General features: G+C 40.9%; 1 protein-coding gene across 1 annotated transcript in view; it reads left to right on the top strand.

The window, feature by feature from the left end:
- The window catches only part of UBR1 (ubiquitin protein ligase E3 component n-recognin 1), a 228,767-nt gene extending 210,081 nt beyond the window's left edge, over positions 1 to 18,686 (top strand). The window contains exons 47-51 of the mRNA XM_054452124.1: positions 2,968 to 3,024; positions 5,586 to 5,663; positions 11,245 to 11,415; positions 13,329 to 13,430; positions 16,110 to 18,686. Of these exons, the coding sequence (XP_054308099.1) occupies positions 2,968 to 3,024; positions 5,586 to 5,663; positions 11,245 to 11,415; positions 13,329 to 13,430; positions 16,110 to 16,251 (550 nt within the window). The 3' untranslated portion in view covers positions 16,252 to 18,686. The remainder of the gene's footprint in view (positions 1 to 2,967; positions 3,025 to 5,585; positions 5,664 to 11,244; positions 11,416 to 13,328; positions 13,431 to 16,109) is intronic.
- The last annotated feature ends 867 nt before the right edge of the window (positions 18,687 to 19,553 follow it).

Below are 19,553 nucleotides of genomic sequence, written 5' to 3'. Positions count from 1 at the left end.
GGGGGTCGGGGGTGGGGATTTTGCTAGCAGGCATAAAGTCACAATTAGTATCAAAAGAACCCAAATTGGAACTGTATCCAAAATAGGAGCGTATCTCACATGGTAGCACATATATCAGGAGAGTGACTGAGAAAAGAAGGAAGGTCATTTGGTAGATCAAAAAAAATACTTCAGTTAAATTTCCAAGAGAGAAATGTGTCCTTCTTTCAGAAAAACTTTCTACCCCATTGGTTACTGGCCTTCTTGTTCACTGTCAATGCTCCTAACCTCCAGTCTCCTTACCCTGTCTTTGCCTGCACCATTTTCCATCATTTTTATAATCAGCTCTCACTGTATTACTTTCCTTGCCCATCATTTCCTTTATTCTCCTTGCTTTCTACCTTTTTCTTTAATTATCTTTTTTTTAAATACCCAGGTCAGTATTTGTGTGAATGTTGGCTTCTGTCTCCTACCACCCTTCTTGTGCAGTAGGTTCTCTGTGTTGGGTTCTTTTCTTTGCTTCCTCATTTCTCTCGAAATATTCTGATCTCTAGTGTGATCAAAATGAATTGTTTAAGAAAATCAGTATCATGCTTTGTGTTGAGTACAGTCACAGTAGGTTAAACTAGTTTTACTTTTATATTCTTGGAGTAGATAAGTCTTAATTGCTGTTCTAGTTCAGTCAAGTATTAAAAATTCACACTTTGAAACAGAAAGTCCTTGCCCTCTGTATCTTTCCAGACCCTCCTTGTCTGAAAGTCTTCCCTCATCCTTTGCCCTATGTTGCAGGAAAACGACCCTGGGAATTTCCCAGTCTACCTTGTCAGCTGACTTCTGCATGGGTTCAGCCAGTGGGAGGGGAGGCACTGGCAAGATTTTGGTGGCCAGGAAAAAAGGAAGCCCCAGTGTTGGCCAGGCGTGGTGGCTCATGCATGTAATCCCAGCACTTTGGGAGTCCAAGGCAGATGGATCACCTGAGGTCATGAGTTCGAGACCAGCCTGGCTAACATGGTGAAACCACGTTTCTACTAAAAATACAAAAATTAGCCAGGCGTCGTGGCAGGTACCTGTAATCCCAGCTACTGGGGAGGCTGAGGCAGGAGACTCACTGAAACCCAGGAGGCAGAGGTTGCAGTGAGCCGAGATCTCACCACTGCACTCCAGCCTGGGTGATGGAGCAAGACTCCATCTCCAAAAAAAAAAAAAAGAGAGAGGCCCCAGTTCAGGCTACCTCTGTCTGTCTTGTGGGGCATCTCTGGTGGTGACTGTAGCTCTTGTCTGGCTCCAGTTCCCACCAGACAAGCCTACTGTGATTCCAGTATCTGCTGTTGTCCCTAGCCTCTGGGCTCCATGATACCGCTGTTTCCTTTTGTTCTTCCAGCCTAGGGGAGTGGTGATCTTTAGTTTGCCTTGCCTTTTTGTCTCATGGTTGGCTTCTCAGCCCTTCCATCACTTTTATTACTAACTCCTGTTAAATTCTCTCTTGTTTAAATACTTAGAATGGTTTCTGTTTTTCTAGTACGACCTTGGTTGATATACTCTTTAAAAAATAAATGAATAAGAGAAGGAAAAATAATTAGACAAAGAAAGAGAGGAAAGAAAGGGAGAAGAAAAGGGGCAAAATTATAAATATAAATAAGTTAAATATAAGGTTGGGTGCAGTGGCTCACACCTCTAATCCCAGCACTTTGGATCACGAGGTCAGGAGTTTGAGACCAGCCTGGCCCACATAGTGAAACCCCATTTCTACTAAAAATAGAAAAAAAAAAATTAGCTGGGCATGTTGGCGCACGTCTGTAGTCCCAGCTACTTCAGAGGCTGAGGCAGGAGAATTGCTTGAACTCTGGAGCCGAAGGTTGCAGTGAGCCAAGACCACGCCATTGCACTCCACTCTGGGCAACAGAGGTAGACTCCATCTCAAAAAAAAAAAGATAAGTATAGAAAGAGGAACATAGAGCCAGGCACAGTGGCTCACACCTGTAATCCCAGCACTTTGGGAGGCCGAGGTGGGCAAATCACCTGAGGTCAAGAGTTCAAGACCAGCCTGGCCAACATGGTGTGCAACCCCATCTCTACTAAAAAAAAAAAAAAAAAAAGAAATACAAAAATTAGCCAGGCGTGGTGGCGCATGCCTGTAATCCCAGCTGCTCGGGAGCTGAGGCATCAGAATCGCTTGAACCTGGGAGGCAGAGGTTGCGGTGAGCCAAGATCGCGCCATTGCACTCCAGCCTGGGTGACAGAGCGAGACCCTCTAAAAAAAAAAAAGAGAGGAACATAGGCCGGCACAGTGGCTCATTTGCATGTAATCTCAGCACTTTGGGAAGCTGAGGCAGGCTGATCACCTGAGGTCAGGAGTTTGAGACTAGCCCAGCCAACATGGTGAAACCCTGTCTCTACTAAAAAATAAAAAATTAACTGGGCATGGTGGTGCGTGCCTGTAGTCCTAGCTACTGAGGATGCTGAGGCAGGAGAATCACTGGAACCCGAGAGATGGAGGTTGCAGTGAGTGGAGATCACCATTGCACTCCAGCCTGGGCGACAAGAGCAAAACTCTGTCTCAAAACAAAAACAAAAAGAAAGGGGAACATAGAAAGCAGGGACAGAAAGAATTGAAGAGAATGGCAAGGCCGGGCACAGTGGCTCATGTCTGTAATCCCATCACTTTGGGAGGCTGAGGCAGGTGGATCACTTGAGATCAGGGGTTTGAGACCAGCCTGGCCAACATGGGAAACCTCATCTCTGCTAAAAATACAAAAACTAGCCAGGTGTGGTGGCGGGTGCCAGCTACTTGGGAGGCTGAGGCAGGAGAATTGCTTGAACCTAGGAGGCAGAAGCTGCAGTGAGCCGAGATTGCTGCCACTGTACTCCAGCCTGGGTGAAAGAGTGAGACTCCATCTCAAAAAAAAAAAAAAAGACAATGGCTTGTTGACAAACCATGCACTGAAGCTGTGATAATCCATTTGTCTTTTCTCTTGGCTCCACATACAGGTGGTGTGCAGATCCTGCCTTACTAAACTGTTTGAAGCAAAAAAACACCGTGGTCAGGTTGGTTTTACTACTTAATCCTTTCTCCCTCATCCACAAGTTGTGTTTCCTAAAGTAGTTGATCTGTTGAGCATGCTTTCCAGTCTGCTTTCTTCATTCTCACTCAGTACAGTGTTCCTGATTTCTGTTAGGTCTTTGCCAGAAATCAGATTCTTCCTACAAATGTTTTTTTCTTGGAGTGGCTGTCCTTTTCCTCTTAGATTATTAGAAGCCAGCAGTTCCTCTTAAGAGAATCTTTTTTAAGCTAGCACATACCTGTCAAAAGGCAAAGGTGGAGGAGGCATCATGGAGCTGCTGGTGTATTAACTTCGAAAGGTAGTGGTTTACAATATTTCTGTAAGCCACTTTTGGTTTTGATTTTTTTTTTTTTAGAATAAAGCAAGATATACATAGAACTATATCCTTTTTCCTTCCTATCTGTGTCCTTAGAAACTACCCCAAAAACTTTTCTTCAGCCCTCCTATCTCCCTTATGTCTCTAACAAAATCTACTTCTTTCTTAAGTACTAATTTAAATGCCACCTCCTCCATGAAGCCTCCCCTAATATAGTCTCTCTCATATAAGTGTCCACTTGTATGCACCCAGAATAACTGATGAATAAGAACTGCATGCTTATTGTCTTTGTATCCCCTCCGAGGGCCTGACTGGTATTGTATACGGTGTCTAATTTTACTCACTTGAATGACATCTGTAAACAAGTGGAGGAATTGACTCCCGGCTTTAAATACCAACACTAGTACCATTTTCCTGTGGATAAAGCAAACCTCAAGACAGTGTACATTTGCCGCCTTTTCTCATCTTCTCTCACCCTGGAACTCCTTTCACCTCCACTGTACATGCGCATACGCTGCTTTCACTTGTAACACATCTTTAGAGATTTAGTGATAATAGATCCAGCCCCTGTGCTCAGATGCAGTAGGAGTCACATCACTAAGAAAAGATTCGAGTAGAGAAAAAAGAAAAGTTTAAGATATTAATACATATTTTTGGACTGTTAATCTCACACAGTTTTTCCTTTATTTCAATTCACTGTACACCTTTTATACATCTGCTATTTACCCAGCATGGTACTGAAATACTCTGGAAAATTTAAAAGAGGTAACATAGCTTTTGGTCATGAGTCATCTATAATCTAGTTATGAACATAAAACTTAAGACATTATAACATAAAGTATAATGATGTATGGAATATACCATTAGTGCTATAGAAATTTAAAGAGGAAAAGATTGTTAATGAGGCAAGGTTAGTCTTAGAGATCATTTTTAGCTGAGTATAGAAATAATTATAAAATTTAAGCCAGGCACAGTAGCATGCACTTGTAGTCCCAGCTACTCAGGAGCCTGAGACAGGAGTATTGCTTGAGCCTAGGAGTTCAAGGCCAGCCTGGGCAACAGAGTGAACACTGTCTCTAAAAAAGCAAACCAAAAAGTGTCTGGGTTTGCCAAATAAATGTTATGGTTGCACTAAATATAGACAACTGAATTGAAGATGAAAAGAATTACAGAATTTAAATTGATTGGGGCCAGGCATCGTGGCTCACACCTGTAATCCCAGCACTTTGGGAGGCCAAGGTGGGCGGATCACCTGAGGTCAGGAGTTCGAGACCAGCCTGACCAACGTGACGAAACCCCGTCTCTAGTAAAAATAGAAAAAATAGCCGGGCATGGTGGCAGGCGCCTGTAATCCCAGCTACTCGGGAGGCTGAGGCATGAGAATCGCTTGAACCCAGGAGGCGGACGTTGCAGTGAGCCGAGATCGCACCATTGCACTCCAGCCTGAGGGATAGAGTGAGACTCTGCCTCCAATAAATAAATAAATAAATTGGTTGATTGGTTGATTGACTGGGGTTTGAGGAGAGAATTTCACATTATTCAGATGATCTTCCCCAATACATGCAAGCAAGGCTTTTATTGTATCTAGTTTGGTGAGAATGAGTAACATTTGCAAGCATGTATTAAGTACTAAGTATATTGTGTTTTACTTCAGTATTTCATTTAGTCCTCAACCGCTCTATATGTTTCTTTAATGCTAATATTCATATTTAATTTGACATTTCTTAAATCAATATTAGCCTTTTAATTGATAAGTTAATTTAATGTAATGTTTCTCTCCCTCCCTTCCCCAGCACCTGATTTGATGGTGGCCCCATGATTGGAGTATGGTATATTTTATCCCTAGTTTACAGACAGGGAAATACAGGCTTAGGTTCAAAGACTTGTGAAGTGTCAGAGAATTTAGGATTTGTAACCAGATCTAATTTCAAAGGCTGTGTTCTTAACTACTACTTTATGTTACTTCCCTATACAGTATAGAAATCTAGCTATAACAGTTTAGTCCTAGAAACTAGTGGAAGTTAAGTTTGGAAAGGAATCCAGCTGATGAAAGATTTGGAATTATAGGCTGAGAAGTTTGGATTTGATCAAGTCAACAATGGGAATTACTTTGGATTGCAAGTGTAGATCCTTTTGTTATTTTTAAGACATTCTTCTATCACTTTGGGCAGTTTTTGATATGGGTTTATTTACTGTAAAATAAAATTGCCTTTTAAATTGCATTGTAGGTACCCCAGAAAAAGAAATAGTTTGATAGAGCTTCCTGATGACTATAGCTGCCTCCTGAATCAAGCTTCTCATTTCAGGTAAGGAGAGTGTGTATATATATGTGTGTAATTTTTAATCATTTTCTGAACTTGCAATTGGTGTATGCCATAACTAACTCACTTCCTTGTTTTTGTTTTTGTTTTGGTTTTGGTTTGGGTTTTTTTATTTTTGTTTGTTTGTTTTTTAGACAGGATCTTGCTCTGTTGCCCAGGCTGGAGTGCAGTGATTTGACCATAGCTCATTGCAGCCTCAAACTCCTGGGCTCTTCCCATCTCAACCTCCCAAGTAGTGAAACTACAGGCAGGCACCACCATGCCCTGCTAATTTTTTTAATTTTTCATAGAGACAAGGTTTCGTTATGTTGCCCAGGCTGGTCTCGAACTCCTGGCCTCAAGTGATCCTCCTACCCACTGGCCTCCCAAAATGTTGGGATTACAGGCATGAGCCACTGCACCTGGCCACAAACTTCCTTTTTTAGCGGTGACCTCTGAGTATCCTTCATAACAGTGGTTGTCAATTTTTTTTAAGTTGAGGGGAAATCCACATAACATGCAATGAACCATGATAAAGTGTACAATTCAGTGGCATTTAATGTATTCAAAATGTTGTACAATCACCACCTCTTTAGTTTGCAAACTTTTTCATCACCTTGTACTCACTAATCACTTCCTGTTCCCCTCATCCCGTACCCTATGGTAATCTGTAATCTACTTTCTGTCTCTATGGATTTGCCTATTCTGGATATATTATATGAAAGGAATCATACAATATATGACCTTTTGTGTTTGGCTTCTTTCACTTAGCATGTCTTTAATATTTATCCGAATCGTAGTATATGTCATTACTTTTTTCCTTTTTTGACTAAATAATATTCCATTGTATGTATATATAAGAGTTTGTTTATTCCTTCATCCATAGATGGGCATTTAGGTTGTTTCCCCCTTTTGACTATTACAGATAATGCTACTAAAAAAAATACTCATCTACAAGTTTCTTTGTGGACATAAAGTTTTCATTTCTTTTGGCTATATGCCCAGGAGTGGAATTGCTGAGTCATATGGTAATTTTGTGTTTAACTTTTTGAGGAGCTGCAAACTGTTTTCCACAGTGGTTGCACCATTTTACGTCCCAACCAGCAATGTGTGAGGGCACCTTTTTTCTCACATCCTTGCTGGCCCCTCAGTGAACCACCAGAGAGATCTAAACATACAGCCTCAATTTTTGGAAGACAAGTTCTCTATTGTCTACCCTGACACAAGCAAGCCACACCAGAAAAACAAGCCATCATCCCCATGGCTACCTGCCATGGCATTGGGGGATAGAGGATGCTAGCCACTACACAAAATGCCAAAACTCACCAAAATTTACCAGCTTCTTCCTTTATTAAGCATTCCCCTGGATGCTGCAAGTATTTCACCAGGCTCCAGAGTTCCAAAATAGTTGCTTCAGGCTGGGCACAGTGGCTCATGCCTGTAATCCTAGCACTTTGGGAGGCCATGGCGGGTGGATAATGTGAGGTCAGGAGTTCAAGGCCAGCCTGGCCAACATGGTGAAACTCCGCCTCTGCCTCTGCTAAAAATACAAAAATTAGCCGGGCATGGTGGTGCGCACCTGTAATCCCAGCTACTTGGGAGGCTGAGGCATGAGGATCACTTGAACCCAGGAGGCAGAAGTTGCAGTGAGCCAAGATCGCGCCACTGTACTCCAGCCTGGGCGACAGAGTGAATGAGACTGTGTCTCAAAAGAAAAAAAAAGTTGCTTCAGGCAGTTCTTGCTGGCTCAACAGTTGTTTCATTAGAGTGACTGATTCCTGGAGCTACCATTTTCTATGATATCACTCCTTAATCTTTTTTTTTTTTTTTTAAGCCACAAGAGCCCTTATTAAACAAAATCTTACGTGGAAGTCCATTAAACAGCAGAACAGGTAATAGCATTGTGACTCAGGTTCAAGCTTGAAGAGTGGAGTACACCCCCTTAGGCTTTTTTGGCACCATCCCCCCACCTCAATCAAACCACTCTAAAGCAGTAGTTCCCAAACTTTTTTATCTCTTTCACCCCTTTCACTGATCATTTCAAGTGGAAAAAGAACTGGATGATAACAAAGACTGGTGAAAACAAAATAGGTTAACAATATACAGGTACTCATTTTTAACACTGTGTGTGAGTTACCTATTAGTTACTTCTGTAAGAGAGCATAAGCCTAAACATGTGTCTACATGATAAAATAATGTCCTGTAGCTTAAACATAATTTTGTATCTTATTATGCTTACCTTGCTATAATATGTTGTAAGTTATTTGAGTAGCATGAATCATGACCACCACCAGTGAGATGTCACTGAATGGAGGAATTATATTCACATCTGCTTTCACCATTGGGGGGTGAATACTTCATATTTGAATCATAATGCATTATGTCTTGAAAATACTAAGCCAAAACTTCTGTTGAGGTAACTATGTATTCTGGATACTCAGGAGGCATCATATCACCTCCCATAGCAAACCACATTGATAATGATGACATGAAACAAGTAGTAACTTGTAATTAAAAGAAAAGAATCTCAGTAGCCTGAAAAACAAAGCCTATTCAAGACTTTATTGATTTACTAGTAAGTAATTATCCTTTTTCCAAATTGCAAGATTCCAAAGCTCCTTTAAGAGTTTTGTAATATTACTAAGCATTATGCAGCAGCCAGACTTTTTAGTAAAATACTTAAATTAATTCAAGATCTCAGTAAATACACATAACTCTTACATTTTGTTTTAAGGATACCAGTTAGTAGTCATAATTAACTGCTTTCATGTAGTAGTCCTTAGTCATATGTAAAATAACTTGCTGTCATTTGAAGGAACCAAAAAAAAGGAGTGCAGTTTAAATTTGTTTTTGTTTTGTTTTGTTTTTGAGACGGAGTCTCGCTCTGTTGCCCAGGCTGGAGTGCAGTGGCACGATACCAGTTCACTGCAACCTCTGCCTCCTGGGTTCAAGCAATTATCTGCCTCAGCCTCCCGAGTAGCTGGGATTACAGGCACCCGCCACCACTCCTGGCTAATTTTTGTATTTTTAGTAGAGGCAGGGTTTCACCATCTTGGCCAGGCTGATCTTGAACTCCTGACCTCATGATCCACCCACTTCAGCCTCTCAAAGTGCTAGGATTACAGGCATGAGCCACCGCACCTGGCCAGTTTAAGGTTATTTTGAGGCCAGATGCGGTGGATTGTGCCTGTAATCCCAACATTTTGGGAAGCCGAGGCGGGCAGATTACTAAAGGCCAAGAGTTTGAGACCAGCCTGGCCAACGTGGCAAAATGCTATCTCTACTAAAAATACAAAAAAAATTAGCCAGGTGTGTTGGTGCATGCCTGTAGTTCCAGCTACTCAGGAGGCTGAGGCATGAGAATCACTTCAACGTGCAGGCACAGGTTGCAGTGAGCCGAGGTCACGCCACTGCACTTCAGCCTGGGCAACAGAGTAAGACTGTCTCAGAAAAAAAAGATCATTTGAGGTCTTAAAGAGCCCCTCTTTGACTCGCTCTGAGAATCTACTGCCCTGCAGAATGACTCAGGAAATTCTCTTATCTAGTTATAACCATTGTTTTAAGCCATGAAGTTGGGGAAGTTAACTGGCCCAATAGGGTCTTCAGTAGCTCACACCCTAGCCACTGTTACAGGATAAAATTGACCTTCCTGTTCTAGCTCCCTTTCTAGTCAATCATCTAAAGGAATGGTTGGGTCACTTTACCTTTCAGCCCTCAAACAATTAGCTAATTAATTTCAAAGATTGCATCCATCTCTAAATTCAGTAATTCTCCTAATCTTGGGGCTACAGTGTTACCACAAAAGCCTGGTGAATAGATACTATCTTCCAGGCATTAAGAATATCAGGTTGGCTGAGTACAGTGGCTCATGTCTGTAACCCCAGCACTTTGGGAGGCTGAGGTGGGTGAATCTCTTGAACTCAGGAGTTCAAGACCAGCCTGGGCAACATGGGGAGACCCCGTCTCTACAAAAAATACAAAATAATTAGCTAGGCTTGGTGGCATGTGCCTGTAGTCTCAGCTACTCGGGATGCTGAGGAGAGAAGATCACTTGAGCCGAGGAGGTTGAGGCAGCAGTGAGCCGTGACTGTGCCACTGGACTTCAGCCTGGATGACAGAGCCAGACCCTGTCTCAAAAAAAAAAAAAAAAAGAAAAGAATATCAAATTGTTGGCTCCTTGGAGGATCTGAGGAGAGTGTTGGTCTTTATTAATCACAGTGAGGATCCTTCTGGATGATATTACTACTTATAGATTTCACATAAGAATGAAAATCAATCCTATGATCTCTTCCAGTTTTATTGTCACCACCAATTTCCATGAGACGGAACCATCCCTAGTGTTGGAGGGTGGCTGCTCAGTCATATACTTTAGGCTCCCTCCCAGCTTTTCCTCTGTAGGATGGCTAATGACTCAGACTCAGCCATCCTGTGTTAAAGATGAAAGAAGATGTTGGCTTTATCCAAAAAGGGCTATAATTGTGTTCTGGAGCAACCTCCTGGAAGTGAAAATAGTCCTCTCATCCTGTGCGCAGAGTCCCTCTGCTCCTATGGAGACAGGTGTTTTTTGTTTTGTTTTTTATCCTGTCTGAGGAACGGGATCAGAAAAAAAGCTGTCAGTACCCTATTGGAGATTCTTTCTGATCTTCTTTATTCCGACCCCAGTGTGGGCCTAGTTGGATCTCTCCTTTGGTTGCATTTATCTTCTACTTCCCAAATTAAGGAATTTGATATTTCCCATTGTGTTCAGTGTACAGCATAGATGGGAGGAGCATGGGAAACTCCTTTTTAAAAGATAACCATTATCCCCCTTGGTGGGGCATTATAGCACGCCTCCAGCATACTATGTAAAATGTTCTCATCATAAAACACTAGTTGACTCAAGCAAGTCAGCACTATCACTTTTTCCTTCCTAAGACTTAACCGTGATTCCCAGATGGAAGGGTGGGCCAACTCAAAGGCTACAATATCTCATTTCAGTCCCAGGAGGCTGAGGCAGGAGAATTGCTTGGACCGGGGAGGCGGAGGTTGCAGTGAGCCGAGATCATGCCATTGCACTCCAGCCTGGGCGACAGAGCAAGACTCTGTCTCAAAAAAAAAAAAAAAAAAAAGAAAAGAAATGGGGGGAATGTGTTTGGACCCTTACTGTAAAATGTAATTTTTTTTCTTTTAAACAATTGCATACTTACAAGATCATATTCCTTCAACATCGAAGACACAAGCTTGACTAACCCAATACAGAGGAGGCAGGTAACTGTAAATTGGGCATGTCAGATGAAGACTGGAGTCTATCAGTGAATCTCAATCACAAGGCATATTCAACCACCATACTTTATGAGAATTATCAGGACACCATTTATGTAATATAGATTTTCTTACTATGGATTAATTGGAAGATTTTCCATGAAGCCCTTTTAGGGGGCATATTAAAGAGGAATTAGCTAATTAAATGTTTCCTTGTGTTTTAAGAGCTTTCTTCCTGGAAAGGGGTCAGTGATGAAAACATGCTTGATTGCTAACAGGATATATGGTACTTATTTGTTTTGTTTTGTTTTTCCACCATTCTCTAAATGTTTTCTTCCCTTTCGAGGTGCCCACGGTCTGCAGATGATGAGCGAAAGCATCCTGTCCTCTGCCTTTTCTGTGGGGCTATACTATGTTCTCAGAACATTTGCTGCCAGGAAATTGTGAATGGGGAAGAGGTTGGAGCTTGTATTTTTCACGCACTTCACTGTGGAGCCGGAGTCTGCATTTTCCTAAAGTGAGTAGTGAGTGTTCTGGAAGCTTCATGATGGACTTAAGGAATCTGGATCCAATCTGGGGGTCACTGTGGTGGGACACTGTGTTGATAGCAAATAATCAATCAGAAGTTAGAGTATTAACCTGTTATTGACATGAAATTGCATTTGAGAAGATACTGTGAAAAAAGAATAAGTTTCTATTCACATTTCCATTATTTATGGAAAATCTTAAATAGGATAGAGTTTGTATTAATTGCTCTGGTATTATATAATACTCACGTATAATGAAGGAACTTCGAGTCCTGAAACTTATATTTAAAAAGTACTCTTCCTGGAAGATGAGCTCTTTAAAATAAATAAAAATAAACAAATAAAAGGTACATGTAGGCCAGGCACAGTGACCTATGCCTGTAATCCCAGCACTTTGGGAGGCTGAGGCAAGAGGATCAGTTGAGGTCAGGAGTTCAAGATCAGCCTGGGCAGCATGGCGAGACCCCATCTCTATAAAAAATTAGCCAGGCATGGTAGCATATGGCTGTAGTCCCAGCTACTTGAGAGGCTGAGGTGGATGGGCTGCTTGAGCCTGGGAGTTCAAGGCCGTGATCGTGCCATTGCATTCTAGCCTGGGCAACAGAGTGAGATCCTCTATCAAAAAAAAAAGTACATGTAAATTGTTACTTTAGATTGTCCTGTGATATCTTTATTTCGTCTATCAACCCACCATTTCTCCTGGTCTTTCAGCAAAAGATTGAGGATAGAAAAATAGTCACTTATGGCCGGGCGTGGTGGCTCATGCCTTTAATCCCAACACTTTGGGAGGCCCGAGGCAGGTAGATCACAAGGTCAAGAGTTCAAGACCAGCCTGGCCAACATGGTGAAACCCCATCTCTGCTAAGAAGACAAACGTTAGCTGGGCGTGGTGGTGCATGCCTGTAATCCCAGCTACTCAGAAGGCTGAGGCAGGAGAATTCGCTGGAATCTGGGAGGTGGAGGTTGCAGTGAGCCGAGATCACACCACTGCACTCCAGCCTGGGCGACAGAGCAAGACTCTATCTGGGAAAAAAAAGAAAAGTATCACTTATATTTATGAAAGAAGAGTTTAAGTTGCCTGCAGAGAAATAAAATTCAAAGTGGATATATATCCTTTTTCTTTCCGCTCTCCTCATGTAACACAGTTTCTGTTACATAAACCCAAATGTCTTTCTAACTGTGAAATATGTAATCATTGCTCATAGGCATCTTTTGAACGAAGGGGAAAGAATGTATGGAAGCCAAACCCAAACACCTATTTTTAGGGAACCCACAGCAAGTAAACCCACTACCTTATCTCAGCTGTTTATTTTATAATTTATCTGTAAAGTACTTATCCCCCATACATGTGTACGCAAGCCTTTTTTATGTCTATTTCCCAAGAGACATAAAAGTCCCAAGTGCCTTCAGGGTGGTAGTGGCTCTTTCTAATCTGCAGTGTTTCAGGCCAGCTCTAACCAGAAAAGCTGGCATACTTCCCTAGTTGGTATTCTGTCTGGCTTGAGGTTTTCAGACTAGGAGATGTGATTCTGTTCTTCTGTGAGGTTCCCTCCCCTCTCCAGGTTGTGTCAGGAATTAGAATAGAAACAACCCCAGCCACCATTTTCCAAGGTGTCTGTGGCTGAAGTAGGACAGTTTCCTCCCTTCAACAGATTCCGTCAGTATAAATGATCTCATTTCACCAAATCCACTGCTGCTTTTCTATAGCTTCAACAGAAATAGCAATATGTGTTCTCTTTTATTTAGACAAAACATAATTTAGTCTATTTGTCTGTTTATATTGTCTTTTTACTGAATTTCTAACAGATATTGGCCATGTCTTTTCTCTAGATTAACGTTGATGCAGTGCCTATCATTTGCACACATACACTTAACCGTATTTCCTATTGATTTTCTCTTTCAGAATCAGAGAATGCCGAGTGGTCCTGGTTGAAGGTAAAGCCAGAGGCTGTGCCTATCCAGCTCCTTACTTGGATGAATATGGAGAAACAGACCCTGGCCTGAAGTAAGATTTTTTTTTTATAATAGGAAGGTTTCAATAAGTTCTCTTTTATATTGATTGTTTTCTACTTCAGTCACATTATTGTATGTAAACGGTAATAGTTCTTTAATCACAAAAGGTAATTGAGGCCGGACACCGTGGCTTATACCTGTATTCCTAGCACTTTGGGAGGCCGAAGCAGGCAGATCATTTGCGGCCAGGAGTTTGAGACCAGCCTGGCCAACATGGTGAAAACCCATCGCTGCTAAACATACAAAAATTAGCCGGGCGTGGTGGTGCATGCCTGTAATCCCAGCTACTTGGGAGGCTGAGGTAGGAGAATCACTTGAACCCAGGAGGTTGCAGTGAGCCAAGATCGCCTACTGCACTCCAGCCTGGGCGACAGAGGGAGATTCTGTCTCAAAAAAAAAAAAGTAATTGAGAGCTACTTTTTATTTTATTTATTTATGTATTTATTTATTTATTTTGGGAGACAGAGTCTCCCTGTTTCACCCAGGCTACAGTGCAGTGGCGCTATCTCAGCTCACTGCAACCTCTGCCTCCCGGGTTCAAGTGAATCTCCCACCCCAGCCTCCCGAGTAGCTGGGACTACAGGCATGCGCCACCACGCCCGGCTAATTTTTGTATTTTTAGTAGAGACAGGGTTTCACCATCTTGGCCAGGCTGGTCTGGAATTCCTGACCTCAAGTGATCTACCCACCTCAGCCTCCCAAAGTGCTGGGATTACAGGCATGAGCCACCATGCCCAGCCGAGAGCTATTTTTTAAATGGCTTCAAATTTTAAAAATATGATGTCATTCTTCAGCACATAATTTTCAGCAACTTCTCCAAAATTTGAAGGTAGTATTTTTCCAAAATTTTTAAAGACACCAGCCATCTTAATGTTTCAGTGTTCTATTATTTGTAATCAACCTTTCTTCAGAATTACTTAAAAGGATTGACACTGATAGTATAAGTTTGTAGTGTCCAGTGATGAAGTTTGGTTTAAAGATATTGTTTCCATTGCAATACTTGAAACTTTTTTTTTTCTTTGTTTTTTGAGACAGTCTCTCACTCTGTCACCCAGGCTGGATCTCGGCTTACTGCAACCTCTACCTCCAGAGTTCAAGCGATTCTCCTGCCTCAGCCTCCCAAGTAGCTGGGACTATAGACATGCACCACCACACCCGGCTAATTTTTTTTGTATTTTTAGTAGTGATGGGGTTTCACTATGTTGGCCAGACTGGTCTCAAACTCCTGACCTCAGTTGATCTGCCCACTTGGCCTCCCAAAGTGCTGGGATTACAGGCATGAGCCACCGCACCCAACTGAGACTTTTTATTGGCCAGCTATATCAGCCTTCTTTCCTTCTTTAGATTCTTTAGAATCCTGAACTTTTCTGTATCCTTCCCTGGTGGTAGGAACTGGGGTCCTACCGATGGCTTATGAAAATGAGGAGACTGACAGTGATCTCAAAAGTACGTATAGATAAAGATTAGACCTCCTTACAATAAACTCTTTTTGGTTCACTGAAATTTTGTTCCTTTGAAATATTGCTCAGAAAGAATAGGCTTATTATATGGGGCTTGGGACCTTAGATCATACAGAGCTTTCTTTTTATTCGGATGACATTTGACCTGTCTTTAGGTTTAGGGAGAAAAGCAGAGTGGTGAAAGTAGTTAACGACTGAGAATAATCTTAGTTGTTCCACAAGGGTACAAAGCAGAGTTTTAACATTAATTTGGCAGTTTAAAAATCCCCAACCAGGTGGCCGCGGTGGCTCACGCCTGTAATCCCAGCACTTTGGGAGGCCGAGGCGGGCGGATCACAAGGTCAGGAGTTCGAGACTAGCCTGGCCAAATGGTGAAACCCTGTCTCTACTAAAAATACAAAAAAAATTAGCCAGGTGTCGTGGTGGGCACCTGCAATCCCAGCTACTCTGGAGGCTGAGGCAGGAGAATTGCTTGAAACCAGAAGGCAGAGGTTGCCCTGAGCCGTGATCGTACCACGGCACTGCAGCCTGGGCAAAAAGAGCGAAACTCCATCTCCAAAAAAAAAAATCCCCAACCAGCTGAGACACTTAAATGTCTCAAGGAATTAGAATCTCACAGTTCTCCATTCGGGGCAACAGCCAGACTTAAGTCATTTTGGATTAGCTGTTATACAGTGTTAAAAACTGTACAACTCTAGAATTGAAGTATAATTATTTTATTAAATTATTTGCTAATAACCAGCCTGTTTTTCATATCGTAAGGACAGTTACAACCAAATATCTCTGAGTAGCAAAATATAATTTTAGGGCCTAGTGTTATACGTCAGGCCTAACCTCTACTGTGCAAAGATCATAAATTGAAGCTAGATAACAATATGAAGCCAAAAAGCTGTTCAAGCTAACCACCAAAAAAGAATAGTGCTGCTTCAAGTTATAAACCTCACTGACCATTTAAGTGAGGTCCCATAATGCCATAATATACCTGACCTATTTTATGAATGGTCAAGGAGTACATTTCTGCTTTATTAGCTAAGTAGCCTGTCAAGTTCTTAGTGATCAATGGTGAAGGGAAAATATCCCTTTTTAAGCCCTGTGCTGGTGAGTCCTGCCGGCTCCAGGAACATCTCAAGAGTGCATACTAATTTAGACAATAAAGATGTGGCAGTTACTAGATTCAAACTTACATGTTGTTTTTTCTTTTTTCCCTAAAGGAGGGGCAACCCCCTTCATTTATCTCGTGAGCGGTATCGGAAGCTCCATTTGGTCTGGCAACAACACTGCATTATAGAAGAGATTGCTAGGAGCCAAGAGACTAATCAGATGTTATTTGGATTCAACTGGCAATTACTGTGAGCTCCAACTCTGCCTCAAGACAGTCACAAATGACGACAGTAATAAAGGCTGATTCAAAATTATGGAAAACTTTCTGAGGGCTGGGGAAGTATTGGAGGGTCTTTTGTTCTATGTCCAGGTTCACTTACATCAATAAAATATTTCTTAATGGAGTATTGCTTTCAATTAGCAAACATATGCTTCACAGGAAAAAAGGACATAGATGAATCTGTTTTATGTGCTAGTATTTCCAGGAAATTTATTCCCCTTCATAATTTGTCTCATTTCATTTTATTTCATCCACTTGGTAGATGAAGTCACGTCAAAACAGTTGTGGACATTTTATATGTTGGTTAACTCTTCTGCAATTTTGTATTTGGTGTTTTCCCCCCAAGTTTAGTTCAGCTGACATTGGATCACTGAAATTCTGATAATCTGTCATAGTCTTCCTTGCAGCTAAAGAAGAATTGCAGAAACCATGCAATATACTTGAGAAAGATTCCAAAAATAAAATTTTTATTATTTCTCTTTTAAGGAAATACCCCTAATGTGCCACCTGCTGCTATCACCACAAATTAAACTCAATCTCTATATGGACAGAGGATGATTTCTGCCAATGTGGAAAAGCTTTTTTCTCACTGTAGGCCTCAAGAAAAGTTAGGGTAATGTATTTGTTATTCATTCCTGACGGTACAAAGAGCTTGCAGTTCTCACCTCTGACTACCAGTAGCTTTATTGAGTTTTGAAATAATACTTGACATTTTCCAAAGGCAAATCTCATTCTGCAAGGAGATTGTGGCACCATCCTATTTGACTCTCAGAAACCTCTTGTAATTCTGATGTAAAAACTGTCGAATGAAGATAAGAAAATTCTCGCAATGAGTGGATTATGACAACTGTAAATTAGAACAATCAGATTTAAACCAATTCCGCAATCTTCTATATCTTTGTAAAAGACAAATCCTTGATGTTGTCTGTGTGCAACCTTTTCATAAACTCTGATTTTATGACTAGTACAAACCACCAAAAAAGCCATGTGATCAATAGTCTGTGTCCTGTTATAACATGCTGTGGTTGAGCCATCTTGTTTATAAATAATAGAGCTCTCCTGAATTTGTGCATAGACTTCTTGGTTCCTGGCTTTTGTTTTTTGTATCAAGAGATTGTGATATAAAACAGCAGATAGAAGATAAATGGAAACCTTCCATTTTAACTTAAGTTGTTTCTGGGGTAATGTTAGAACCTTGAAAGACGCATTCAAAGACTGTATCTTATTTTGCCCTTGGCTATTAGTGTCTCACATATGTGTGTAAATGTTTTCCTACCTTCTTTTTGCTCAGCAAAGGCAAGCAAGTAAAATATATTTGCTAAGTGATTAGTGATGCACATTTGGGGCTAGATTTTTTTGGTACTTTTATGTAAAGAAAAGTGGATTTTGCAGTAAGGGATTGGCATGAGCAGGCATCAGAATCACAATCATGATTTTCTACTTGAATAATTACAATTTAGAAGGTATCCGGATAAATAGATACATCTCTAGTGAACAATTTGTAACAATAACAGGTAAGGATCAGGAAATTCAGTATTCAGTTTGTCAGATTTGCCAGAATGATTAAAATATTTGAACATGTGTGTTTGTTTCTTATATAATTGTATTGAGTGGATTGTTTGACTGGGAAATCTGGGCTAGAATAGGAAACAGAAGATACTGACTTCTACCCTAATAGATGGGCCCCAATTTAGCAAAGATAAACTGACTTTATTTTTAGTCCTTTTTATATTAACTTAATAAATTCTGGAGTTAGGCTCTCAAGAGGACAGAGGGACTATCTGGCAATGGCCAGCCAGACCTTTACTGCCAAAGAACCCATTTCATATTGCGTTCCACTGATTGAGATTGATTCAGATTTTTGCACTGTAGATGAGCATATGTCTCAGTGCTGCCCCAGGCCCCAGGGGTTTCTCATTATGTTCAAATGTCCTAGTGATTTACCTTAATCATTGCAAACAATTATGCTTATGAAGTTTACTTACAAACAAGCAACTGAGTCACTTTATTTTCTTTAGTGTAGTATGTGAAGGCACTGGTTCAACAGGATGGCTCCAGAACTGTGTTTTTCTAATGTTTGGTAAGGGGCTAGTGAGAATTTTAATGATATGGTGAAGAAAAATATATCTGTATAATTAATTTATTATATTGGTGTATGGGCTGTGAGTTCACCTTTTAGTGGTCATTCGTCATTTCATAACAACTATGCATTTTGGTTCACTGTGATGATGATCTATATTTAGTGACTGCAACATGTTTATACCACTGATTCAAATTCCATCCATGATGAAGTTATACAAATAATGCATATATTGATAACTTTTATTGCAAAAATGTAAATTTAAAACTTGTATAATGTTCTTGTGCTTTTTAAAATAAAATATATGTGTATATTTAAAAAGAAAAATAGGGACTTCTCATGTTTGGGGATTTGTGTTTAAAGTATAAAAATCTGCCTAGGAAGACTCTCCAGTTGAAACCTTTGTCAGCCCAGGCAAATGTTTTAAAAGACATAGGTGTTTAGTATACATGGGTCTCCAAACTTTTTAGCCATATACTCCATCAATAAATAGTTTTTAGCATGCATACCAAATAGAATATAAACACATACACATATTTTATATTCTATATGCAGTGCTTTACTAATACATCATGCAAATTGTAAAACATAGCTTTATAAGGAGATTTAAAAATCAGTTAAAAATAGAAATAGATATTTAAATATCTTCCAATCCAATCTGCATCCTTTTGGGTATGCACACTCTAATATGGAGACAACTGTCTAGAGCAGCAGTATCCAGAAGAGTTTTGCAATAATAGAAATGTTCTGGCCAGGTGCAGTGGCTCAAGCCTGTAATCCCATCACTTTGGGAGGCCGAGGCGGGCGGATCACGAGGTCAGGAGATCGAGACCATCCTGGCTAACACGGTGAAACCCCGTCTCTACTAAAAATGCAAAAAATTAGCCAGGCGTGGTGGCGGGCGCCTGTAGTCCCAGCTACTCAGGTGGCTGAGGCAGGAGAATGGCGTGAACCCAGGAGGCGGAGCTTGCAGTGAGCTGAGATCACACCATTGTACTCCAGCCTGGGTGACAGAGTGAGACTCTGTCTCAAAGAAAAAAAAAATGTTCTGTGTGTATTTACCGTACAGAATGGCAGTCACTATTCTCATGTGGCTATTGAACACTTGTGATGTGGCTAGTGCAACTGAGGGCCTGAATTTTTAATTTTTAGTTAATTTAAATGTAGTCATGTGTGGCTGGTGGCTACCATATT

The sequence above is a fragment of the Pongo pygmaeus genome, chromosome 16 (assembly GCF_028885625.2).
Source record: "Pongo pygmaeus isolate AG05252 chromosome 16, NHGRI_mPonPyg2-v2.0_pri, whole genome shotgun sequence".
NCBI classification, from domain to species: domain Eukaryota; kingdom Metazoa; phylum Chordata; class Mammalia; order Primates; family Hominidae; genus Pongo; species Pongo pygmaeus.
This window is presented reverse-complemented; position numbering and strand designations above follow the sequence as displayed.